The sequence below is a fragment of the Xiphophorus hellerii genome, chromosome 11, assembly GCF_003331165.1.
Source record: "Xiphophorus hellerii strain 12219 chromosome 11, Xiphophorus_hellerii-4.1, whole genome shotgun sequence".
In the NCBI taxonomy this organism is placed as follows: domain Eukaryota; kingdom Metazoa; phylum Chordata; class Actinopteri; order Cyprinodontiformes; family Poeciliidae; genus Xiphophorus; species Xiphophorus hellerii.
Genome location: NC_045682.1, coordinates 7,602,970 through 7,629,732, shown reverse-complemented (window position 1 = coordinate 7,629,732; position 26,763 = coordinate 7,602,970). Strand labels below are relative to the sequence as shown.

The 26,763-nt window shown below is 39.5% G+C and overlaps 3 protein-coding genes across 4 annotated transcripts; 2 read left to right on the top strand and 1 right to left on the bottom strand.

The window, feature by feature from the left end:
• The first annotated feature begins 424 nt into the window (after positions 1-424).
• LOC116728942 (C-C chemokine receptor type 4-like) lies at positions 425-4,847 on the top strand. The gene is made up of 2 exons (XM_032577294.1): positions 425-530; positions 2,732-4,847. Exon 2 carries the CDS (start codon positions 2,746-2,748, stop codon positions 3,802-3,804), a length of 1,059 nt encoding a protein of 352 aa, XP_032433185.1. The 5' UTR covers positions 425-530; positions 2,732-2,745; the 3' UTR covers positions 3,805-4,847.
• A 9,430-nt stretch (positions 4,848-14,277) lies between these two features.
• Positions 14,278-16,651, bottom strand: LOC116728007 (olfactory receptor 146-like). Its single transcript, XM_032575717.1, has one exon. The coding sequence runs from the start codon at positions 16,527-16,529 to the stop codon at positions 15,576-15,578; it is 954 nt and encodes a 317-aa protein (XP_032431608.1). The 5' UTR covers positions 16,530-16,651; the 3' UTR covers positions 14,278-15,575.
• A 3,812-nt stretch (positions 16,652-20,463) lies between these two features.
• Positions 20,464-25,579, top strand: LOC116729025 (olfactory receptor 52K1-like). Of its 2 annotated transcripts, none has more exons than XM_032577409.1 (2): positions 20,464-21,550; positions 22,915-25,579. In XM_032577409.1, exon 2 carries the CDS (start codon positions 22,919-22,921, stop codon positions 23,897-23,899), a length of 981 nt encoding a protein of 326 aa, XP_032433300.1. In that variant the 5' UTR covers positions 20,464-21,550; positions 22,915-22,918; the 3' UTR covers positions 23,900-25,579. The 2 variants fall into 2 exon arrangements, with proteins under 2 accessions (XP_032433300.1, XP_032433299.1); XM_032577408.1 differs by lacking the exon at positions 20,464-21,550 and adding an exon at positions 22,702-22,754.
• Positions 25,580-26,763: the final 1,184 nt, after the last annotated feature.

Here is a 26,763-nt window from a genome sequence, read left to right as displayed (position 1 = left end):
CTTGAGTAGTTTTCTTTTTTGCAGTCTGACTTAAGTTGTGAAAATGATGTAATCATACAGACAAAATATAAAATTATAATTATTGCAGTATTCTATAACATGACATGACTTTTGAAACCACTACTTATAGAAGGTAATGTTTACATGTTAGAACAATACTAAGTACTTGCAGAGACAATGTCCACTGTTAACTGCATGCTCACAGTGAGCACAGAATTTTACTGGAATAGTGATGCTTCAAAATAATATCACCCAAGTAATATTATTACTTGTTCCTGAGAAGCTACAGTGCATAACAGCTTCTTATAGAAGTAAATTTTTGGCAAAAAGTTATTTGATTTCATGTGTCATATCTTTCCTGAATAGTCTACAGAAAGACACAAACACACCCACAGGCTTTTAAGAACATCCGTTTGCCAAGGTACAGCCCCCTCTGATTTTCTTACTCTCAAAAGTCAAAGTCGCAAACAAATGTTATGCGACTCCATTTTGGGTCTTGACCACAGGCTGATATCTACAAAGCTGCACTGGTAAGGTCAAGTTGGCTTGATTTTCGATGCTGTTGTTATTTTATAAAACTTTAGCTAAAGTCGTACTGTGAGAATCACATATATATAGATGTTACTTTCATCACTCTTCTAAACCGAAACTATAACCAGGATATAGTTTCACAGATTATTTAAGGGGTAGCTCTTTTTTTATTATTTATTTATTTATTTATTTTATGTTGTGACTTTTTTTTTTTAACTCACGAGAAGGCCTGATTCTTTAGGTTTACCATAATGACTTCCTTTAAAAGTGACGTTTCTAGCTAAATACAGCTTTTTGGGAACTTAAAGTTTTACTACTGATGAAGAAAGCTTTAATGTTCATAAAAAAAAATAGACTTAATTTAATGAAAGTTGCCCACTCAAACTGTTTCAAGCTCTTATTCATATACACTCATTGTACAAGTAGGAACTGTACTTATAACTGTAGGCTTTTATATATCAGGACATAACAATGGTGTGATTTTCAGCAGGTTCTAACATTTTTAAGTCTAATAACTGTGCAAAACACCCACCAAATTCAAGACTTTCAATATTTCTTAAACAAAATTTAAAAAAAGATGACTTCTTACAGCCTTGCTATTTTCTTAGAATTGTAGGAAGGAAGTAGCAGCCATGAACTGCTTAGATGTAGCACCTAATGTGGCAACCGCTCATCCGGAAATGTGACCAGATGTTTGGACAGTTTGGTGGTTTGAACATAAAGCTTTGTTCTGAAATAATATTAAGATGGAGAAACATAAGCAATGACCCAAGAGAAGCATCTGTTCTGATGGCGGTGTAAATTTCAGTCCCTAGCACAGCTTTTTGTGAGAAATCTGCAGTGCAATCTCAACATCCGGATATAGCCAGGAGTTAAAACACAATGTTCTTCAAAAATAAAGCTGGCAATGTGTCATTTCTGGTAAGAAGCAACACTTTTTTTTTTATATACAAACATATACATATACCAGTGTTGCGAAGGCGTAGGAGACGTGACTTTTTAATCTTGCTGATCAGCAGTTTCAATTCCTGATTTTGGGACGAAAAACATCAGTGTGACAAAATGTTTACCCATTATGAATCAATGGGTAAAGTTTATTTCAAAACTATACTTCTCCCACTATACTTCTCTATAAGATATATGTAAATATATCAGAGTAAGTATCAGAGTAAAATTATAGAAATATGAAGATGGGAGATGACAAATCTCAAACATTTAAGAGGTAACAATTCTAATGGAATAAATGTGGGAGTTTTAAAAGATATAATTTTAGGTCTAAATGTCTCTGATTAAGACATACAGTATTTCTAATACAGTCTTTACTTACTGCAACTTATTATAATTATTTCTTGTCTGGGGATATTAAGGAAATTAAAAAGGGGACTGATTCTTTAAATGTTGTTACAACATTATCTGATAAAGATGTACTAAAATTAATTTTTCTCTCAATACTCAGTGTTCAATGAGTTTTGTTAGACAACACAGGAATATTCACATAGCCTTGTGCATGTATTTGTGAATTTTGCATTCAATTTTTTTCATGCAAGTAAAGAGAGAATGAGGAGAACATGGAAATGTCATGCAGAAAAGCCCCAATTGGGATTTAAGTGGCCCGTTTATCTGTAGCATCTGGTTGAATCCACTTTTTATTGAACAACTTTTAGCACATAGAATCAAATAAATGTCAGAAAAATTCCTCAATACAGATTTTTAGTCTATATTCATATGTTAATATTAAGTACAAATTAAGCACAAGGCCTTGTTCTGTTAGAAACATATTGTGATGGTTAATATATTGACCAAGGTCCCTTAATGTGTTGAGCTGCATGTGCAAGCAGATTTTGGCCAAAACCTTTTCAGTTATGTTGGATGTATGCAAGTGAATGTATGAATATACGTAAGTTAGCCTTTTTAGTTATGTTACATATCTGCAATAACCTTTTGGACATGGTGAAGCACAAGTTATCATACAACTAACCTTAATAAGGTAATACAGATGATAAAAATAACTACTGTCTGTCTATAAATTTTGGGGAAATAATTGCATATGGACGTGTAGTTTTTCAACATTTTGTCTGTTTTGTTCAGACTTGTATTAGTTGTGTAAGAGTTTCAACCCAGACCTCTGTGTGTAACTTATAGGAAAATAGATTTTATCCTAGCTCTAGTCTGACTTCTATATTTCTTTAATGTGCCACAGGAGAAACATCAGACATGGAGGATGATGATGACTATAATTACATGCTCTACCTGCAGAATATGAATATAACAGAGGACCCGAGCCACGTGGTCAGCGAAGTTGTCCAGCTGTGTGCCAAAAAGACTGTTAATATGTTTGGTGCAAAATTGATCCCAGTGTTCTACTTTGTTAACTTCTTCCTGAGTTACCTTGGAAACGGCCTTGTCCTCCTCATTATCTTCAAGTATGAGAAGCTCACCACAGTCACAAACATCTTTCTGCTGAATTTGGTGCTTTCCAATCTCCTTTTTGCCTCCAGTTTGCCTTTCTGGGCTACCTACCATTTGTCTGAATGGATCTTTGGAGAAGCTCTATGTAAAATGGTCAGCAGTGCTTATTTCATCGGTTTCTACAGCTCCATCCTCTTCCTCACTCTCATGACATTTGACCGATATCTAGCTGTGGTGCATGCGCTTGCAGCTTGCAAGCGCAGGAAGAAAAAGTATGCCATGATATCGTCTGTCATTGTTTGGTGTATCAGTATTTCAGCAAGTGTTAAAGAGTTGGTCCTTCGAAATGTGTTTATGAACTCAATGCAAGGCAAAATGTGTGAAGAATCAGGGTTATCAGCAAGCAGTATGAGAGTCTGGCGTTTGGTCAGTTTCTATCAACAGTTCATGATTTTCTTCCTCTTACCTCTGATAATGGTCATGTACTGCTACGTTAGGATCACACTGCGGATTCTCTCCACCCGGATGAAGGAGAAGTGTCGAGCCATAAAGCTAATATTTGTAATCATCTTCACATTTTTTGTCTGCTGGACGCCCTACAATCTTGTATGCCTTCTTCGAGCAATTCATATTTCAGCTGGCGAGACAGACGAGGAAGAATCATGTTCCACCAAACAAAACCTAGATTATGCATATTACTTGACCCGAAACATTGCATACTTGTATTGTTGCATTAGTCCAATGTTTTACACATTTCTAGGGAAAAAGTTCCAGAGTCACTTCAACAAACTGGTGATTGAAAAAATTCCCTGCCTGTCCAGACACATTAGCTTCAACAGCCAGAGCACTAGAAGCACATCATAGAGAACACCTCACTCTGTTTACGAATACTGAGCAAACATAGAAATCCTGATCTTTTAACCGATACAGAATGTCATAATGCACTCTCCTGACATGATACAATAATAAATAGTCTTCTCTAAAGGCTTGGCCATTATGATATGTTACACATTTAACTTCCCTTTTTCTCTGCAGGTCATTCCAGACTGTAAGCCTTTAGTTTCCATTTTGAAGGGAATATTTTGTTATATTCAGCCCCACAGCCATGACCTGCCAGATTTAAAACTTTGTGAACAAGGAGCAGTTATATTTGAAACCTGGTCAGTTTAATTATTACTGTTGTGAAAAAAAAAAAAATACATTGAATGGTTTTGAATTTCTTCTTAAAATGGGTTTTAAATATACTGATATGTTTACAATGATAATTTTAATGTAAAGTGTTTTCAAACTGTGGCCATCTGGTAACAAACTCATGTGAATGATTTTGACAACTGTTGCCAACACATCACACTGAGAGCGGTCTGAACTGTTCAGAGAGGAAACATTGCAATGACACATCAGAACAAGAAGTAGCAGAGAAAAAGGAACACAACAGCTGAGATATGTGAAGGTCCACTCTCAGTTTGTCAAGCTGAAATACCTTTGCAGCATCGTCATGTCACTTGTTTATCTGGCTGCATCCTTCTTGACATTATTACTTATACAGCAGTATATTTTTTATTGCCCTAATAGAGTATATGAAATCTGATTTTTTTTTGTCTTAATCGTTACAGTATTACCTAACTAGTCACTGATAGCATTAGCTTACTTTTTAAATTGTCATCTTCTCTTTTTTAAGTATGATTACTCTGTGTAAAAGGTGGAATAGTCAGTAAACATAGCTTCTGAACATGTATTAAGATAACAGCATTTAAAACTAAGATATAAATTATCTTCCAAATGTCAAACGCTTATTTTCTGCATTTAATTTCTTTCATGTAAACTTAATGGAAAAAATATTCTGTACCTTGTCTTATTGAATGTTATTTTTGTGGATATGAATTATAAAGCTCCTCTTCTGTAATGGACCATGGACATGTGTTTAATACACGTCAACATAAAACACATACGTCACACTGCAGTGCTGTGGCAAAATTAATTTAAAAACACTTTCCTCTAGATTCCTTTAAGTCGTGTGGTACACTGGAAATTATTTTAATAGTTCAATCAAATGTTGAATTTTAAAAAACAAAAATTAATTTGAATTCAAAGCAAGAGGTTTTTATCCGGTGAAAAAATCTGTATACAAATCATGTAAAGCAGCACAAATACAGGATGTGTCAGCATGCTTTAAAATTACATGACAATTGTAGGCCTCATTCAGGATAACAATGAAGTGAATTACAGAAAAGAGGTACAACATCTTGTGGACTGGTGAAAAAAGACCAACCTGCTCCTGAACGTCGATAAGACAAAAGAGATCGTTACTGGCCTGAGTCCAGGGTCAAAAGATCCTGGACTCAGGGTATTGACTAGTGTTAAACTTGGGATTCCCCATAGATTAAGTAAGACAAGAGATTAGCATGTTGAAGTTCAGACATGTTGCTGGCCAAGATAGATGTGGATTTGGCTCCATTGTATGGCCAAATAGAATTACTACACTATAGTGGAAAAATGTTTGTCTGTTGATCAAAAATGAATTTTAAGACACAAGAAAAAACTTGATAAAACACAAGAAATGTTCTGAAAAGAACCATAATAATGTGTTGGTATATTATGATGCATTCAGGCAGCACTGCATGGAACAGGCCTGTGCCGCCTGTTCTACCCGTTGCGTGTGGGTGGGCAATGCAAGGAGGGGACCTGCTGGGAGGGGCGAGAAACCCATTATATGTGCTTGCAGTTCTAATTTGACGCCATAATTAAATATTTCAGATTTTCAATATCAAAGATAACCTGACTAATTTTAATTTTAATACCATAATTAAGGGAAGATAAATCAACAGAAACAGCAGCTCAGCTTTCTGCTCTCTTATTCCACACAAACTTTCTGCTTGTTTCCAGGTTTCTTTTTTGTTTGGTGCCAAATATCGTCTTCATAATGACTTGAACAATTAACCACAACTTTGGAAAACTGAAAACAATTTATTCCCATCCAGGCCCGGTCAGAACCCGAACTTTACAGTGTGAAACAGCAGGACATCCTGCTCCGATCTGAAGAGCCTGAACAACAGAAACAAATTTTTTCCAGTTTTCCAGAAACACCTACAGAACTGAGGCTTTGGTCTCCAGAGAACCTGAGTCAGAATCATGATCCACACCTGGACCGGTGGAGAGGCCGACTGACCAGAACCACTCCATCAATGACCCAGAACAATGAATCTCCATGACAACCACCAGACTCCAAACGTTTTGGCATTTGTCATTAAAATGGTTTTCCTCCTGCAGGGCTCGTCTCTGTATTTGGGCCCAGAGACGAGTTTCACTCGTTTCACTAATAATATTAATATTCATGCAGCAGAAATGGATCCATCTCTTGAAGATTTAATGTGGTCCAGCTTAGCCTGCTAAAGTTTGATAAGCAGGACACTACAACGTTCATCCTCTTGATCTGATCAAAAGAAAAACATTTTCCCATATAAACTCTAGAGTGCAGTGACGAATGGCGGCCAGCAGAGGGCGCCAGAGTCCTGCAGATTAAATAAACCGGGATTGCTATTGTGAAGGTTTGAGTTCATTAGATCAGGACAAACAGGGAATCGTTCATTCCCTCAACATCTGATCCGACATTGAGTCTGACACATGAACCGGGTCAGTACCATCTAGGTCCGGGAACCATCCAGGTCCGGTACCATCTAGGTCCGGTAGTGCCCAGGTCCAGAACTGTTCTGTTCAGTTGACGCTAAAGGATAAAACCTCGTCTGATTATCCACAGGAAACCAGCAAGCTGTTACCAGAGCAACCAGTGGAGAGAACCAGAACCAGGACCAGAACCAGAACCAGAACCAGGTCCACCCGATTTCCTTAATTTCGGTGGATGGTGATCGGCTGATACTTACATGCAGAGGCCGCGTTAACGAATATTTTCCGCATTTGACCATTTTTTCTTTTTTCAAAACGATGTAAAAATTTGAAGCCGTTCTTCATTTTGACAGGTTATAATTAAGGTTCTCTCCAGTGTGGACACATAAATGTAACTACTAATACCCAGCTGGAAAAAAAACTATTCTTAACTAGCTTAACGAGACTTATTGTCGTTAACCAGCTAACATTGCGTCCAACAGCATTACTCTACTTACTCGGTGTGTTTAGGGGGAAAAAGTGCAAAGATGTTTGCGTTTTAATGGTTTTGTGCCATGATTGTTGCATAGCAACATGTTTGTCCTCAACCCACTGGCGCTTAACGCTAATGTTGCATTTAAAGGCGGCTCGGAAAAACGCATTACTACATTTTATCAACGGATTAAACCGTTTTAACGACTGTAAAAGTGCGGTGGACAGGGGGCACATATAATGGAAGTGCAGGAGTCTTTTCCGTGTCATATGAACATAAGACTAGTGGAAAGTTCACCACTCGGGAGACAAAAACAAAAAAATAAAATAAACAGCTTCGAAGCCAGGACGGGCACGGCTAACACTGTGGTTGGGCATGCCACAGAGTTAGACCTTATTGTTGGGTAACAATAAGGTCTAACGCTCAACAAAACATCCCATTCTCCGCCGAACTACACATGCAGAGCATTATAAGCAAGCAAAGTCATAAAAACAAAACAAAACAAAGAAAGGCTCTCACTAACTGAGACTTGAGTCCTCCTGTTCAGGGCACAGAGCCGCTAAAAAAAGAATCGGATTGTTCCTGAACGTCACATTAAACTCCGCATGGCCGACTAAAATTAATATTACATGATTAATGCAGGCTCGGTTTGTCCTTACAAACATGCTAAGGGTGAGAACTCCAGGCTTTTATTGTGAAGGAGGCAGTTAAGACCATGTGAAAACAGAACCGGATCAGATCTGCATTTTATTTTGTTTCATCAGAGAGTTTTTATTAATAGGACATAAATCCATAATGAGTCAGTTTATCTGCTTAAAGCTGTGAAATGAGGGCGCTGTTGAGCGGTCAATGGCGCAGAAGTGGGTGCTGGCAGCTCCTGCCAATTTCGTTTAAAATTCTTATTCAACTCTGCTTTTCATTGTAAACCAAGTCTTTTGTTATCTACTTTTTTGCACTCTGGTCTTGTGTATATACTTTTGCACCACGTGGCAATGTCAGGAAGGGGAAGACCTCGTGCTATTCAGACGCAGCTGACGTCATGCTCACAGGCTTGTTTGCCGCTTGACCCACGTGTCGTAACCGCGCCGACTCAGATGGACCGATGATGCTGATGAATTAAAATGGCTGCATTGGTTACACTCGAGGTTTTATTCTCATGAATCCAAAAGATGGGTTTCCTGTAAAAACCATGTCTGCTTTCACATTTTCCAGGTGAGTAATTATCATTTTTATTGTTTTTGCCCTGATTTTAAAGCCACACATTTCCAAGAACCAGTTTAAGTTTCTGCACATTTATTTCTAAACTTCTTCATCTGAGGATAAAATCCAGATTTGATTTCTGAGGATAAATCCTCAAGTGATTTGTACATCAACATGTCACTTCATTTCTTGTGTTTGGATGGATGAAGTGACATGTGACTCACCAACATGCATTTAAAGGAGTTTTCTCGGAGCGTTATTTTTATTCCAACTGGTGATAATATTGTGAAAATGAGTTTTCCCATTTCTGTTTTGAGACAAAAGCTACATCACAGGATCTTACCCCACAAGACATGTGGATGACTGGTATAGTTGACCGCTATAAGAATAGGCCGAATGATAATATGTTTAATAATATGTGCCTGGTTAAGTTGGCTTCAGATTATAGCGTTTTGACAAAACTTGAGAAATGTATAAATGCAATAAAGTTGAATAATGACTTTGGGTTTATTGCAAAAAGAATTTTGACAAAACCAGCAGCTGTTCGATATGTGCGTTTCTCTGAAACAAAAGAGCCAGAAAAGTTTTACCAAAGCATAATGCAGTTATTTCTACCTTATCGCTTTGATAGTGAACTCAAGCCTTCAAGTTGTGCAACCTTTGGTGAGTTTTACAGAACTGGTTTGTTTGGTTTTGTTGATGGAACAAAACATTCAGTAAAGTCTGTTGTAGATTTAAGTAGGAGTGAGTTTGAGTTGGAATCTGTGGACAATGTTACTGGTGATGTAATGCTGGAAGACGATGGGCTGAATGGTGTTCTGAGGTTGAACTGGAACGCTTGGAGTGTGTGGTATTACAAAAAGGAAGACAAATAGAAAACAGTGATCAGGAACAAATCCCTGATTTAAGTCTGCAGATTCTTATGGATTCCTGTCTGGGGCTGGATAAGGATCCATCCCAGTAAGTTTGGTGCAGCTCAGTCGAAACATGTGGAATCTAGAGCCAAACATATGGCAATGGTGTTACAGGTCACTTCGCCACGCCGCCACGCCCACCTACTCCATCGAAACCAGTCAGGGTTGGAATACACAACCACTTATACCACAGCAGGTACGGAAAACCACAAACGCAAAAATTCTAATTTGTAGAAATCTACTGTTAATCTCTTCATGTTAAATAAAAAATATTACTTAATATTTAAGTATTTAGTCATTATTTCAGCTTGACTCATTCAGAACTGTTCTGATCGTTTCCATAGCAACAATCAGAAGCAAGACCTTGCCCCAGAAGTCCAGTGAGCTCACTGATGAGGTCATAGATGACATCATGTACATCACAATAGATCAAAGAAGTTCTAAAGATGTAATGTGTTGCGCTCCAACATTGAGCCCACACACTTTTCAGAGAGACCAGGAACAACGACAGCCAAGATGAAGATCCGCGATCGCCTTAGAGCGTTTAGGGAGAAACTCCGTTTCCAACCAAAGGCGATTGTGGAGAGGGAGGACCCACTAAGCCCCATAAAGATGACAAAGAACATGAGACGCCTTGAACGAGACTTCAGACCTGTGGCACAATTTTTTAACAACCTGTCTGCTTTATCCAGCTGGCACTCTGTGTACATGACAGCCTGTTTTTTCTGTCTGTACATGTGCACAGTGTGGTTTAGCTGGACCATTTCCTCCATCGTGCTCCTCGTGATTCTCCAACTTTCCATAAATTATTTAATTTCCAAAGGCTGGAGGATCCCGAGGAGCATCATACCCGACATGTGTGAGCCAGGGGAACATCTGAAAGGCACAGGTGTCTTACATATGGTCCACTTGGCTTTCGATTCTGCTCACAAAACCCAGGAGCTTTTTGGAAACATGGCCGACACGCTTGAGAAGATCAAAAATGTGTGCATTTGGGTCCGGCCAGAGCCCACAGTAAAGATCTACGTGGGACTCTGGCTGGTTTTGCTCTTCTCATGCGTGTTGCCATACCAGCTGCTGGGTTTAATCCTAGGTGTTTCTGTAGGGATCAAGTTTTTCATCATTGACTTGATCTTCAAAAGGTTCCCGAAGCTGCGGCAGCGGTTTAACACCCCCTACAACTTCTGGGCTAGTTTACCCACCGACCTGCAGCTGAGGGAGCCCAGAAACACCTGGTGGAGCAGATGGATTGCCACGGCAAGGGCCCGATGGAGCACGGCCCGAAGGAGCATTTCTAATGCTCTTCTCGGTGCCAGAGAGAGGCGTTTTCTCCCTCAACGCTCTCGATTCATTGGGACCTTGCAAAAGTGGCGATGTCGGGTTAGGAGGAGGTAGCAGACCAAAGTGTGTCCCAGGTCTGTCTGGACGACGGCAGCAACTAGTTTTGGAAAGGCGTTTCAACGGCAAGGAACAACCGGCGGATGTCTGTGGGAAAAGGTAAGAAATGAAGTCACACCTGACGTTACAGTTTCTCCAGCCCCTCCTCTTCAACATGATCAAGGATCTTTTGGAGAGGAGCTAAAAATAACAAATTCGGAAGATAAAAAAATCCCAGAACAAATCATTATTGACCATTTGAGGCTGGAGAAATCTGACTGGGACTGAACACTTATCCTGATGTGTTCAGTTAAATTAAATTATTAGATTGAAAGGTAAAAAGATTTGACAGGTTTCCTGTTTGCAGGTTTCTCTCCGGGTGCTCCGGCTTCCTGCCACAGTCTGAAATTGAGACTGTTTAGTTAATTGGTTTCTAAATTTTGCTTAGGTGTGATTAAAACATTTCTTTTCTTTTCTTTGAATAAGACATTTGCCTGGGTCTGAGTTCCTGCCTGGGTTCTTCTGTCTTTATGGGGTTTGCATTTTCTCCAAGTGCATTAGTGGGTTCTCGCCGGCTTCATCCCAGAGTCCAAAAAAATGACTGTTGGTTTATTTGGCTTGTCTAGTTGACCTTTGCCCCCTCTCTTCAAAAAGTAGTTTCCTGTTTGCAGGTTTCTCTCCGGGTACTCCGGCTTCCTGCCACAGTCTAAAATCACGACTTTAGTTAATTGGTCTCTAAATTCTGCTAAGGTGTGATTAAAACATTTCTTTTGTTTTCTAAAATGTGGATTGCCATAGCAAGATGGCTGCCCCTTGCTGTGGTAATCCATCTGCTCAGGAAGGTGTTTCTGGGCTTCCTAAGCTGCAGGTCGGTGGGAAAATTAGCCCAGAAGGTATAGGGGGTGTCAAACCGCTGCCGCAGCTTCGGGAACCCAGCCTTGGCTCTTCTGTCTTCATGGGGATTGAATGTTCTCCAAGTGGGGCCAAAACTATCCATCCATCCAGCAAGGGGGCAACGTCCGTGGCGCAGAAGGCGAATCCCTGGAGGCGGATCCCGCGGACAATGTCGGCACAGGGGCCGGACCACCTGGAGGCGACGAGGGAGCTCTGGGACCACCTGGAGGCGACGAGGGAGCCCTGGGACCACCTGGAGTCGACGAGGGAGCCCTGGGACCACCTGGAGGCGTCGAGGGAGCCCTGGGACCACCTGGAGGCGTCGAGGGAGCCCTGAGACCACCTGGAGGCGACGAGGGAGCCCTGGGACCACCTGGAGTCGACGAGGGAGCCCTGGGACAACCTGGAAGCAACGAGGGAGCCCTGGGACCACCTGGAGTCGTCGAGGGAGCCCTGAGACCACCTGGAGGCGACGAGGGAGCCCTGAGACCACCTGGAGTCGACGAGGGAGCCCTGAGACCACCTGGAGTCGACGAGGGAGACCTGGGACCACCTGGAGTCGACGAGGGAGACCTGGGACCACCTGGAGTCGACGAGGGAGCCCTGGGACCACCTGGAGGCGACGAGGGAGCCCTGGGACCACCTGGAGTCGACGAGGGAGCCCTGGGACCACCTGGAGGCGACGAGGGAGCCCTGGGACCACCTGGAGGCGACGAGGGAGCCCTGGGACTGTGTCTGGCCTTTATCTTCTCATGCTTGTTTCCATTCCAGCTGCTGGGCTTTATCATAGGTGTTTTTGTAGGTGTCTCATAGGTGAGATATGGTGAGAGGCGTCGGGCAGGAGTGGGCATACTTGTTGCTCCCCATCTCGGCGCCTGTATGTTGGGGTTTACCCCGGTGTACGAGAGAGTAGCCTCCCTCCGCCTACGGGTGGGGCGGCGGGTCCTGACTGTTGTTAGTGCTTACGGGCCGAACGACAGTTCAGATTACCCACTCTTCTTGGAGTCCTTAGAAGGGGTACTGGAGAGTGTCCCTCCTGGGGACTTCCTTGTTCTGCTGGGGGACTTCAACGCTCACGTGGGCATTGACAGTGAGACCTGGAGGGGCGTGGTTGGAAGGAACGGTCCCCTTGATCTGAACTCGAGTGGTGTTCTGTTGTTGGACTTCTGTGCTCGTCACGGATTGTCCATAACAAACACCATGTTCAGGCATAAGGTTGTGCACTTGGCACCAGGACACCCTCGGCCGCAGTTCAATGATCGACTTTGTCGTCATTTAATCTGCGGCCGTACGTCTTGGACACTTGGGTGAAGAGAGGTGCAGAGCTGTCCACTGACCACTACCTGGTGGTGAGTTGGCTCCGGTAGTGGGGGAGGATGCCGGTCAGACCTGGCAGGCCCAAACATGTTGTGAGGGTCTGCTGGGAACGTCTGGCGGAATCCCCTGAGACGGATCCCATCTCTGGCAGAACTTTGAACACGTTCTGGGGAAGGTGGGGGACATTGAGTCTTAGTGGACCATGTTCCGTGTTTCCATTATTGGAGCTGTGGCCGCAAGGTTGTTGGTGCCTGTGTAGAGGGGTGGAAAAACAAGTTATTAGTGAAAAAAACCAAGAAGTAGAAAAATAGGCACCCCAACATTATTTTTCATTTTGTATTTTTAATTTTTGTAATAAGTTAGATAGTTTTGTTTAATTTCGTCCGTGCACTTCCGCGCGCGGCCGCTAGGGACGCTGTCGCGTTGGTGGTATAGAAAGGACTGAGCACACAAGAAGAATAAATCTTCCTGTTATGTTGGCGAAAGCTTAACGTGTGTGCCTCATCTTTTCTATACCACAGGTTGGTAAAATGTATTTTTATACATATATATTGATGACCGTCGGGAGTTAAAGAGCTCATTGAATCGGTTGTTGACTAGTGAGTCATATTGTCCGGTTTGCGTTGAGTATTATGTGGAAAACGGGACACAGTTCTGGAGGTTGGGGTATGCTAATGCTAGCGGACTTTGGTTTCTATGTATTAAGCTAGCTGAGAAACGGCTAAAGTACTACCAATTTCATATTGAACTGGTTTGATGCATTTTTTTCTTTCCAGTTTTGTATCTATTTATCTGGCAGATAAGGTACTGTTGTAAGATAAGATGCTTGGACATTAAAGTGTGTTTTACCTATGCAGAATAGGTCATGAAGGTTATTGAAATATCGAAAAGCAAATTCATGCACTGTTATTTGAATTGTTAAAAAAAACAAATATTTGAAAATATGTTCATTACACAAGAAGAATAAATCTTCCTGTTATGCTGGCGAAAGCTTAACGTGTGTGCCTCATCTTTTCTATACCACAGCACCACACGTTGAGGGAAGACCATCACATACATTACCCTCAGCCCTCCAAGGTTGCGGGGTAACACCTGTCGCAGTGGCAACCCTCAAACCTGTTGGTGGAAACCTTCGGTGAGGGATGCTGTCAGGCTGAGGAAGGAGTCCCATTTTGGCCTGTGGGACTCCGGAAGCAGCTGATGGGTACCAGCGGGCGAAGCGGCATGCGGCTCAGGTGGTTAATGAGGCAAAAACTCGGGCGTGGGAGGAGTTTGGAGAGGCCATGGAGACATTGGGACATTGAGGGCCGGTGGGCACAATACTTCGAAGACCACCTCAATCCCACCAACATGCCTTCCATTGAAGAAGCTGAGCCTGGGGACTAGACAGTTAAGGATGATATAAAATGTTCTATATAACGGGCTTCTGCTTTGTAATGCTTTAAGCTATTATGGTGTTAAAAGAAAAATCGGGGAATTTCAGACCATCTGTGGAGAACATTTTCATCAGACACTGACTGAAAAACATTCGACTCATATGTCTCAATAAAGCTGTAAAAACCGTATTTATTTCAATTAATCTGCGAAATAAAACCCACCGTTTTAGGGCTTACATGGTTAAGAGACGTGATAATGTTACGAATATCTTTAAAAGTTTCCTCTTTGGTCATATTTTAGTCCGTTTTCTCATCAATATGCGAGAGTTTAGAGCGATGCGCGCTCCCGAGACAGGGCATGCAATTCTCGGCATAACACCTGTTACCCAAAATGTTGAAAGAGCCATATTGGACCAAAAAAAACAAAAACAACCCAAAAACAAATCTGTCTGGAGCCGCAAAAAATTAAAAGTCTTATATAAGGCTTATAATAAAGGCAACACAGGCTTCAAGTGTTTATATTAGCTATTCTAGCCTATTATCAAAGCGAATAAGTGCGTACATTCATGATTAAATGTTTATTTTCCTGCTGTGCGTCCTGGAAGGAATGACGCACCAGGTGACTCTGTTGTACGATGGTGCTTTAAGTTTACCTTCCGTTACAATATGAATGTATTGTGTTTCGTTGCATTGATGAAATTAAATAAATGCAATCAGGAAATCAGTTTTTTTAAAATGTCATTTTTATTATGAAGATTCGATAGGGAAATATATTGTTCCTTTTAAAACTCGTAAAATCTGCTCCCAAATGCAGTTTGCATAACGACGATCGCTCCTTGTAAACAATCACGTTAAGTGTGCGACCGAAAAAAACAACAAAACGGAACGTGCTTAACGTGCCGCTTCTCTGGGCAGCAAGCGCAACCTGCAGTTATACAATAAAACAGCAGCCGCCTGAAAAGATAAAGTATATACAAATAAATTAAATACAGTTTAAGTTTGATTTCTGTGCAAATGCCAGAAATTGCACAGTGCAAGGGTGAAACCCTTTTTCCAGCTACTGAGTTTGTATTGCTTGATATTGTTGCAACTATAATAAAGTTACATTTCAAAGAGAAAAGTTTCTTTTTCCAGTGTTTCAAAGAATATTATAAAAATAAAAAAGCACTGTGTTAAAGTACATGAAGAATATTTTTAAAAAATCGGATTCATTTGTGGTTAATCACGAGTCAGCTACAAACACTCGTCAGATTAAAAGAGATTAAACAACTTAAGATATATTCATCCTTAATAAGCACATTTCTACTAACATGAAGTCTCATTATTATTATTCTAGACGCAAAGCATAAATTCACTGCAACAAAAGGAATTTTAGTGAGACATTTACACAGTAAAAAACAACCACATCCTAAAAGTTGGAACTCACATTTTATTGGGTATACAAGAAAAATAAAGTCTGTGTCACTATTTGTTATTTTTTAGTTGTAAACATTGATGTGACTTAATTTTTTCAGATAAAAAGTTGCGTATTTCTTTTGACTGGACACCATAAACAATAGTGTTGAGGCTTCCAGGTATGATAAAAAACAGAATGGTGAGGATTTTTCTGTAATACGAGTACTGCGGAAATCGATGCAGAGCAATAACACTAAATCCACTGAACGACAAAACCAGGTAGACAACCAGGTGAGTGCTGCAGGTTTTCAGGGCTTTTTTCTTCATTGATTTGTTCTTACTGGTCAGACATATCACAGCAATCTTCCCGTAGGTTAGAACAATGGAGCCGACCGATGCTGCCAGCAGCAGCACGGTGTAAAAGAGGCCATAGATGTTATTGATCTCCACACTTTCACAGGAGAGCTTAAACAATGAGGCGTTGTCACACAACGGGCTTGAGACAAAAGTCCTGCATCTGTTGAGCCTGACGGAGAGTCCGATCAGAACCGAAACAAACAAGAAGGGAACGCCCCAGGCGGTAACCGTGAGCTTCACCAGCATCCTGCTGGTCATAATCGCAGAGTAACGCAGAGGGTTGCAGATGGCAACGTATCTGTCAAAGGCCATGATCATCAGCAGCGTGTGGGAAGTGCTGCTCACCCACTGATTCAGAAACGCCTGAACCACACACTCATAGTAGCTGATGAGGCGCTCAGACGGAGGCCTCAAAATATCCACCAGCAGGCGAGGAAAGACTTCTGTAACTGCAATGATGTCGCTGACTGTCAGGCTGCAAAACAGAATGTACATGGGCTGGTGAAGGCTCTTCTCAATAATGATTAGAATCAAAAAACCCAAGTTAAGAGTCATAGTAAAAATATAGAAAGCTAGGAACAAGAAAAAGGCGATGTACACAACATCCTTTGTGAAATCTATGCCCTCCAGCTGGAGCATAAAACTGTTGTAGGTGACGTTTTCCATCAGTCTGAAAAACAAAAGCTGAAACCAGTAAGTCACAACACAGCAACAAAAGTCTTATCATAGAATCAATAAAAATAAATAACAGTAACAGGCAGCGCATGGAGAGGAGCGTGGTATCTGTGGGAAAATTTTACCATCTGTCAGCAGCAATGCTCCTGTTGGTAGATATAGTTTATCTTTGGATGGGTGTGCTTATGGTTGCATGCTAACTGACGTAATGTTAAGAAATCCATGTTGTGACTACAACTGTCTCAAAGGGGTTTATCTTTGGAAAGGTTTCTTCTTCACACTTTAATTTGTACATCAGGTAATACTTCATTACCTAATGTAATGTACATAATGTCAGTCTTATGCATGTCAGTCGTGCATAAGACTGACATGACACTGTCATAAACATGACATAACACCTGTCATGAACTTGAATAATTCTTCATAAATATTGATGACTGTTGTCATAAAGTGTCATTTGGTAAATAATGACATTTTGAAAGCAAATTTGGCATTTGGTAGGGTGTAGATATTCTTCCATATTGAGTCATGTAATCCTAAAAAAAATCATGTGCAGCTCAACAACAACACTTGGCCATTACATGTGCATCTAACCCTACATTTTTAACACAAATGATATCAAAAAGTTTGTTTCTCATTTTAGACGTTCCATGATTTTATAAGAAATTGTGAATCTGTTGAAACTGCTAAAAGTTTGGACATGAACTAATTTTAGTATCTTTGAAACATTCTCTACTACTAAAAGTAAACAGTAAATAGAAAATTATGATTAATGTAATGTTTAGCTATGTAATGTTTAGTTTGGGTCTATCTGTAAAAGAAACCACAGTTTACATTTAAGAGAATTTTCTACTGCTGGTTTCTCAAAGGGAATAAAATGTTTCACAAAATGGAGCCAGACTGAAGTCTAGCAAACTGAAGAAGCCTCCAAAAGTAAACTACAACAACAATAATAAAAAATTTACAACATTTTTACAACATTTACAAAATTTACAAAAGTTTCAACAGATTCACTGTTGATCTGGGGTGTGCCCTGTCAATCGTCTATTGGCCCCCATGGATAGGTATCAAGCTTTTCATGACCCTCCAAGTGACACTTACTCTGAAATCTTAGATCAGTTCCCAAATTTCTCACTGGAATTGGTGTTGAGTATTGATAACATCCATCATTCTAATTATCATATACACATTTAAAGCTACACCCTAAATGTAGCTCTGGCTGACCTAAACACTCCTACATACTTTTATATTGACTGGAGAAATAACTGTACCTCGCAAGATTGTCCTATCCATTTTTTATAACTTTTGAGTTGGGAAGCCTTCTCAACTGGGGAGTCTGGCACCCAGACCTTCATAATTAACATTTGTGACATCACACCACATGTACTACTACACAACAGTCAGGTTTGGGCTGTGGGATAATGGATCTTGCGGACATGGAGGGTTGTGCCAGTCTGTGGTTGGCTCTTTCCTGCACCTCAATTTTCACACATTGAAGACACCCAGTGCCGCTAGTCCCCTCATCCCACATCTTTCTTTCTTCTCTTCTTTATCAGACCCAACATCTCCTGGCCTGTTGTTTCTTAACTTCACCGAAAATATCAATCAACACATAACGCTTGGAATTCACAATTGACTAACTACACTGTATTATCAACACCTCCAATCTGCATAGAAGTCTGACATGGAGAAGGCCCCCGTCTTCTCCCAGAATTCATCTGCACCCCCAACAGCACAATACAGGATCTCTGTGCTAATACCTAACAGAAATACTACTACTGAAAAAAAATGCAGTCGTCTAAAATAAACCTAATTCTGATGTTATGAGATCCCTGTCTAAAGCAACCTCAAATTTAAAAATTATCTACCATTGTGTCTGGCTTTGCTAAATATCAGATGTATATCAGGAAAAGTAATCTTAGTTAACAACTTCCTCACTGAGCATAACATTGATGTTATTTCTAACAGAAATAGTCGGATAAAACCAATGAAGCACTTGTACTAAATGAAGGACTGGAGTTGAAAAGCACTGGTCAACATGTAAAACAGGGAACCCACAATTGAGTACACACTCTGGACTTGGTTATCAGTAAGAGTTCATGCTCAAAGTCAATGAGTCAATGCAAGTGACAGTATTTTGTCTATTCATGCTCATCCAGGAGAAGTGAATGCTGCTAGTAATCACCAGCCTGTCATGATCTGTACTGTTCAAGATAAAAGTGTTCTTGTTTTAATGACTATTTTATCTCCTCAACACTGGCTTCATTGGAACAGACTTACTCACTGATTGACTGTATGTAGCTTTATTTGGGACTTGGCTGAAATGAGGCCTCTCTTGTCCCCTGAGTCTTAAAGACCAGCAAGCAATTCAATTAAATCTGGAGTGTTGTGTTCAGAGACTGTCATGAAGAGAGTTAATGGCTCCAAGTGGCTTTTTTCATTAACCTTCACTTCTCATTCTTCTGTGAATAAATAGTGTTTGACTTTGGTTAACATTTATTTTTATTTACTCCGTATTTAACCACAAAAATAGCTAATTGCCATTAAAAATTAATTTTCAAGTCACCAAGAATTTCTGCGATTGATTAAAACTGACTTCCTCAACTTCAAGAACTAGTCAAATATGAGTGGAAAGTCCTTATGTCGACTGATGCTAAAGGCTAGCATGCTATGATCAACCATAACTTTATAATGAAGCTTTACTAGCCTATTTACATGTGAAGTTCATAAGGCATCTAGTCAATATATGTGGGTTATGAATAGATGTTTTTGAAGGCAAGATGATTTCCAAAGCTGGGAAATTCAAATTTGATCCATAAAGAAATAACATTAAAACAATACTTCTATAAGATTTCTGAGAATTTATCTAATATGCGTCTGGTATTGATTTTCTGACAGTGACTCAAGAGGGAGGAATTTGTCTGAAAAAAGTTCCTGGTTTGAACCCCTGCTTTGTTCAGTCTCACCGCCTGAAAGAGTAAATAAATTATGTAATCCTGTTCATAATCAGTGATAAGAAGTTTATCAAACTTGAACAGAAATGTAAGTCCTTTTAGACCTTCGGGAATGTCGCTATTGCCCTCCTGTATTTTGGTGTTATTCTCTGAGCCCTTATTAACGTCTAATTCTTGGTTTCCATGTTTCTCTCTAAGGGCTAATTAGCACCAGAAACTGTTTGTAAATGTTTGTTAGAGAACAGTTCACTGTGGACCTCATTAATGATTACATTTGCTTGAGAAACAACATTGCTTGTCCTTAGCAGTGACAACTAGAACAACCAGTGATGAAACTAGTGCATCATATTGAATCATTGGAGTGTTTTGAGCAAACTAATTGAAAAGCAAAAGTTGACAAAGTAAATACAATCGAAAGTCTTTACTAAGTAGTCTTGCAGCAAGTTTAATCCTTTGATAATTCTGTTATCAAGTAAGAATTAATAAAAATATCTATTCTAAAATAAATATCATTGCCACGTAAGACTTGATTGCAACAATGACAAAGAAAGACAAACTGGTAAGTATGCATTGTCTGTAAAAATCAAAAGCTCCCTTCAAACCCTGCACTAATATCTGTCCCGGACCCCCATTTCCCCAAAAGAAAAGCCCGAAGGCCAGATTTTCCTGTTATAATTAAAACATACTTCCAAAGTTTCTTGCTTTTTATTATACCCATGATGGTAGGATTTAGGCAAACATTTAAATCCTGTCAAAAGAGGGTAATCCAGGTTCAAAGCCTTGGCTCCAGATGTGGAGGAACTGACTCTCAGCCTTCCTGCTACATGCTCAGCAGTTAACCACTGCAGTGGTTAAAATATACTTTCAGACCAAAATCATCTGCACTAGGGGAACCCATGGTTTTGAAACTTGAGACTCTTCCACCATGAGCAGACCTTCAGATTCCATCCTTTAACACTAAACCTTGGTGTGTCAGAGGGCAAACTTGACTCGGTCAAACATGCAGACACCTGTTTAACACTCTGATTGTGTTATTTCTCAAGAGTTTCTCATTTAGATTTCTTTTCTTATTCTACCTTTGAGTGTGTGGTTCAAGCTTTTATTGCACATGTTTGGCACCACCTCCCCCACAGTGCATATGGCCATGGCCTTTGACAGATACGTGGCCATTTGTCGTCCCCTGTTCTACAGCACAATAATGACCAACAGGATGATAGTAAAGCTGCTAGTGCAGGGGTTCCTAGTTTGAACTGGTTGGGATTCAACTGGCTCTGACTGTGAGGCTAAATTGATGCAGGACGCTCATAACCCTTTCTGTGATAATTCCTCACTTTTCAAGCTCTTCAGTGAGAGTATGATCATTAATAGTATTGATAGTCTAACGTTCACTGAGCTTCTGTTTGTAAAATCTATTGGCTGCATTGTTCTCACGTATGGGAGCAAATTGTAGAATTTTTAATATGAGTTTCCAAACCAAAGAAATGGCGAAGAAACAAGCTGTCTTTGTGAATTTATTCTTGTAGACTCTGACTTGCAGATTCCACCCCCTCTTCCATTTTCAAGGACTCTACAAGCTGTGAAATATAATCCTTTACAACACCCTCCAATCAATAGGACATCAATACTGTCCTATCAATTGAACATGTTCCATAACTGTCGTGTGTATTCAGGCTAAATATCCAGTTAATTCAACTTTACCAACATACATACACACACACACAGTCGTGTTTTCATATCTTGTGGGGACATTGACTTTCATTCATTTTCTGCATTCTACCCTTTACCTTACCCCTAACCAATTATTATTATTATACAATTATTTTATGACTCTGTTTTTATCAACCTAATCCCGTTTATATCGTGAAACAAAGGAGATTTCCTGGTATTGTATCCAGACATCCGTCTTGATCAATTTCTACTGGCTAATTCAAATATATGTCTCTCTGCCAGGAATCCTGTTACCGGATATATATGATGACGTCATATCTCATTACCAGACTTCCTCTTTCCAATCACCGCACGTCCCGCCTACCGCACAATGAAGTGACCTGTCAAAAGGTTTGATGGAAGGTTTTTTTGGTGTGTTTTGTCATGTTTTTAAACATCCATCTGTGGCGTTAATATATATAATTGTTTCATTTAGTAATATAGTTCTTGAAATAAATAGGTTTTCAGGTTATTGTATCCACATGCTGAACAAGTTGAGCCATTGAGTTGAAAAATTTATAAAAAATGATTAAACAAAATCTTATGAAAGCATGAAGGAAAATACAAGGAGCAAGAACAAACAGAGACTGGGTGCAGATGAGATGGCATATGGGGTGTAAAGAGAGAATTCAGCATTAAGTGATTAACCGGCGCTCTTAAAAACAGAGGAGCTTGATTACTGACAAGGAGCAGGCTGGTTGGGAATGAGGCGCAGGTGAGAGAGGGGAGCAAGAAATGGAGAAAACATAGTTATAATAGAATAAATAACTAAACACAATGAATGAATAGCATGAACATACCTATGGATTGATCTGAAGTAAAACAGAAACCAGGTTAATCTAATCAAACTAAGACAGAACACAAAAGGCAAATGAACAAAACTACAAGCGCAGAAAAACAAAAACATAAGATCCTGACAATAAAACTTTAATTCATTGAATAGGAATGTAGTGTGAGGCACTTTTGGGTTTTTTGAACTTGATAAAGCACTTTACAAGTAGAGGCCATTAAAACTAGTAACTGTAAGCGAGACTGCTAAGCAAATGTTGAAATAATATTGAAAACTAATGAAAGACTAAAAGTGAAACAGTGAAAATATCCAAATGAAAATCCTATCAGGAAATTGATGCAATGATTGATTTATAATTTTACAGGACCGTTTAACGCTCAGAGCTACACCAAATGCCCTGTAGGTTACCTGAAATTGGCCTAATGAATAATAAGTATCAACTTATTTACTAGAGCTTACAAAGGTGCAGCCAGAATCAACTTTCTTTTTGACAAAAGCCAATCAATGCAAGCACACAACTCTGATAGACTTGGTGGGAAAAACTAAACAATAAAGTTTGAGATCATTAGGCTTGCAGAACCAATAAGAACTGTCTAGTGACAGTTGCAAGTAAACATTGCAAAAGATTACATCACACATTATCTTGGCAATTTGACCCTTCCCTCTTAAAGTTAAAAATGCATCAAGAAATACAATCGACATCAAGTAATCTGGAAAACAACTGTGGTACTCTACATGAATGCAGTGTGCATCAACCTGCTGGATGTACTGCTCTTTTAATATGTTAAATGTCAATTTCTTCTACCTTTGTCTGTAATTATTGTTAATTAATTTAATCTTTGTAGTAAATCTGTTTAAGAAATTGTAATTTAATGTAGCTTCTCGACCAACTGTCTGTTGTCTTAAACATTGCTTTGTTTTGCAGCCAGATGGAAAACTACACCTACAACAGTCCCACACTTCAGCTGGAGGGCTTGCAGTTTGCAGATTACTCAGTGAGCCTTGTCTTTTTCCTGTTTCTGTTTTCCTACATCATATTTATGATTATGAATCTGGGTATTTTAATAATCATTGTCTTTGAAAAGAACCTTCATCAGCCCATGTATCTGCTGTTTGTCAACCTGACGGTCAGTGACATCATTGGAAGTACGCATATTTTACCCCGTTTGCTTTCAGACATCTTGCTGCCTCCATCTGAGCGTCTCATCAGTTATTATGAATGTGTGGTTCAAGCTTTTATTACGCACATGTTTGGCACCACTTCCCACACAGTGCTTATGGCCATGGCCTTTGACAGATACGTGGCCATCTGTCGTCCCCTGTTCTACAGCACAATAATGACCAACATGATGATAGTAAAGCTGGTAGCGCTGTCCTGGGGCGTGCCGTTTGTGCTGGTTGCTATTCTGCTGGGTCTGACTGTGAGGCTAAACCGATGCAGGACCCTCATCACCAACCCTTTCTGTGATAACGCCTCACTTTTCAAGCTTTCCTGCGAGAGTGTGATCATTAATAATATCTATGGTCTGACATTCACTGTGCTGCTGTTTGTAGCATCTATTGGCTGCATTGTTCTCACCTATGGGAGCATCACAGCAGTCTGTCTGGCCACTAAGAACAAATCTTTGAACAGTAAAGCATTTAAGACTTGCAGCACACATCTGGTCGTTTATCTTATTATGTCCCTTAGTGGCGTCATGATTGTTGTTCTCCATCGGTTTCCCCAATATTCAGACTACAGGAAACTCTCAGCTGTCTTGTTCGTCATTGTCCCAGGGACCCTCAATCCCGTTATTTATGGTTTACAGTCCAAGGAGATACGAAATTTTTTATATAAACTTTTTATTTGTAGAAAATGTTTTCCGTCATGTGAAAGTAAATCTTTGATTAAGCCTGTTCAAAAAGGTTGAAATAAATATCATCAAAACAAACAAGCATTTGCGGAATGAATCCACTTTTACCAAAAGTCAGTCATTCTTTTATTAGCATTCTTACAACTTGCATATTAAGGATATAATATTAAACCACTATTTTCTCTAGATACCTCACTTAATGTTCTCTTTTCTGTCATTTTAATAACAGAGACAAGAAAATTATACACAAAATAATTGCCGTTTACAATTTAAAACATTCAGATGGATTCTTTGCATCTGACTTAAAATGATTATCAACAAAAGTTACAAACACAACTCCAGTCTACAGTAACTTCGTCATGAGTTGTTGTTTGGTGAGGAAAATGGAAGTGGTGAACCCAGGTTGTAGAGCAAATGATGGTTTTAACGATGATAAACAACATAACACAAAATCTAGGCAGCACAGGTGGCTGAGTAAGCAAGGAACTGACAAACTGGTAGCACTGGAATTTAAACAGACAGCGATGGCAAGGACACAACATCAGACAAGGTCAGATGGGGAAACAGACACAGGTGAATATAAATACACAAGGAGATAATCAGGGAACAAGACACAGCTGGGAACAACTAAGGCCAAGACACGCAGACGCAGGGACTAAATTAACTAATAAACTCACCTAAAAACCCAAATCCTTACAAACTTTAAAATAAAATATTTTGCAATATTTGTTTATTTGGTTGAAAGTAATTATTTTTGGCTAAGTTTTTCATACTATGTGCAAGTCAGACAACACACAACAAAACATTACTGTGGGTTTTGGGGGGACTGATGCTAACTTTAAAAAATATGCATGATATTTTCTAACAAAGGGGACAAAATATGTCTGATTCCTCACTGGACATTTATAAGGAACATCAGAGAATATGGTCCATGTTCCTTGAAAGGGTGTAAAGATCCATACACCCTTTATGAATACTGGGTTAGGGCTAGGATTAGGGGTAGCAAAGGGTACTGATTTAACATCTAGGTTCAGGTTATACACCAGATATATTACATCAAACAAGATAAACATAATGTGATATTTCAACACAGGGGATGAGATCCAGGTTCCCCTTCTTTTCTACTTCAGGAGAATTGAAGATTTAGTCTTCAGGATGGCAAGTCACCCGACTCCTCATGGTCAGCTCGCTGAATCCAGTTTGTGACGCCAATTTATTATAGAATTTTTAATATGTGTTTCAAAAACCAAAGAAAATAGTGAAGAGACGACCTGTCTGTCAATTTATTCTTTGCAGCAAGGAGAGTTTACTTACACAGCTTCTTACAGAAAATAGTACGTAGTTCTGGAAAACAAAGATTACACACTTTCTTTTTATACACGTAATTGCACCAAAAGCAATATCTCTGCATGCAGGTGTCCTACTTTAACTAGACAAAAACACACTGCAAGATATGCATGTTAAAAAACTATTTCAAACAATTTCTCTTGGCTACACACAGTTCACTCGAAGGAAAATGTTAAAGGTAGATTTTCCCTGACACTCACTAAGGATGAATCTATCAGGCTTCCCTATGGCTGCTGTGGCTGCAGTGTAGTTTACCACCATCAATGATGAATGGGTGAATAACAAAGTGTACAGTCATATTTAATAAATTAGAGAATGTGTTCCAATAATGCCCATTTTTCAGATTAGAAGTACCATTTGAAAATAACATTGAAGCACGATACTTTTCATCAAGCCATACTTGTATTAAATAATATCTTAATCTTACGGTGTGATATTCTAATTATAAATGTCATTTTTATTAACTGAAAATATAAAATAATTACTAACAGAAATAAAGGGTTACAAACATTCATCTGTGTGTAGCTGAGATTTATTTTGTGTTTCACTGAAAATTCCTGAAGTAAATAGACTTTCAGGTTATTGTCATGTTATTGTATCCAAATGCAGAACAAGTTGAGCCGGTGAGTTGAGGGTAAGAAATTCATGTAAAATTGATTAAACAAAAGCTTAGCAAAGCATGAAGGAAAAGACAGGGAGCAAGAACAAACAGAGACTGGGTGCAGATGAGATGGCATCTGGGGTGTAAAGAGAGAATTCAGCATTAAGTGATTAACCAGCGCTTTAAAAAACAGAGGAGCTTGATTACTGACAAGGAGCAGGCTGGTTAGGAATGAGGCGCAGGTGAGAGAGGGGAGCAAGGAGGAGCAAGAAATGGAGAAAACATAGTTATAATAGAATAAATAACTAAACACAATGAATGAATACCATGAACATACCTATTGATTGATCTGAAGTAAAACAGAAACCTGGGTGATCTATGAATAAAAACCATGTCAGGAACTTAGGGGACCTCTGGACTTGATAAAGCGCTTTATAAATACAGGCCTTTTGAGCTAGTAACTCTAAACTAAATGTAGAAATAATAATGAAAACTAATTAACTACTAAAAATAAAACAGTAAAAATATCAAACCAAAAATGCCACCAGCAAAATGATGCAATGATTGATTTATAATTTTACAGAACCTTTTAACGCTCAGAGCTACACCAAATGCCCTGTAGGTTACCTGAAATTGGCCTAATTTATAAGGAGTATTATCCTGTTAACTAGAGCTTAACAGGACTTACAATGATTAGATTTTTCTCAAAAGCCAATCAGTACAATCAACAACTCTCTGATAAATTTGGAGGGAAAAACAAAAGAATAAAGTGAGAGACCTGAAGAACTGCTGTCCTCTAACAGCTCTGCCTCTGATCTGCATTCTCAACTTTGTTCTTCAACTGATTGGATTTCATGATGATTCTGTTTGACCTATTTGGTCCTTTTAGACTTTATTTTATGACTCTTCACTGTACACTCAAAGTTATCCTGTGTTTTTCATTTTCATCCTCGTCAACATCTTTTAATGTAAT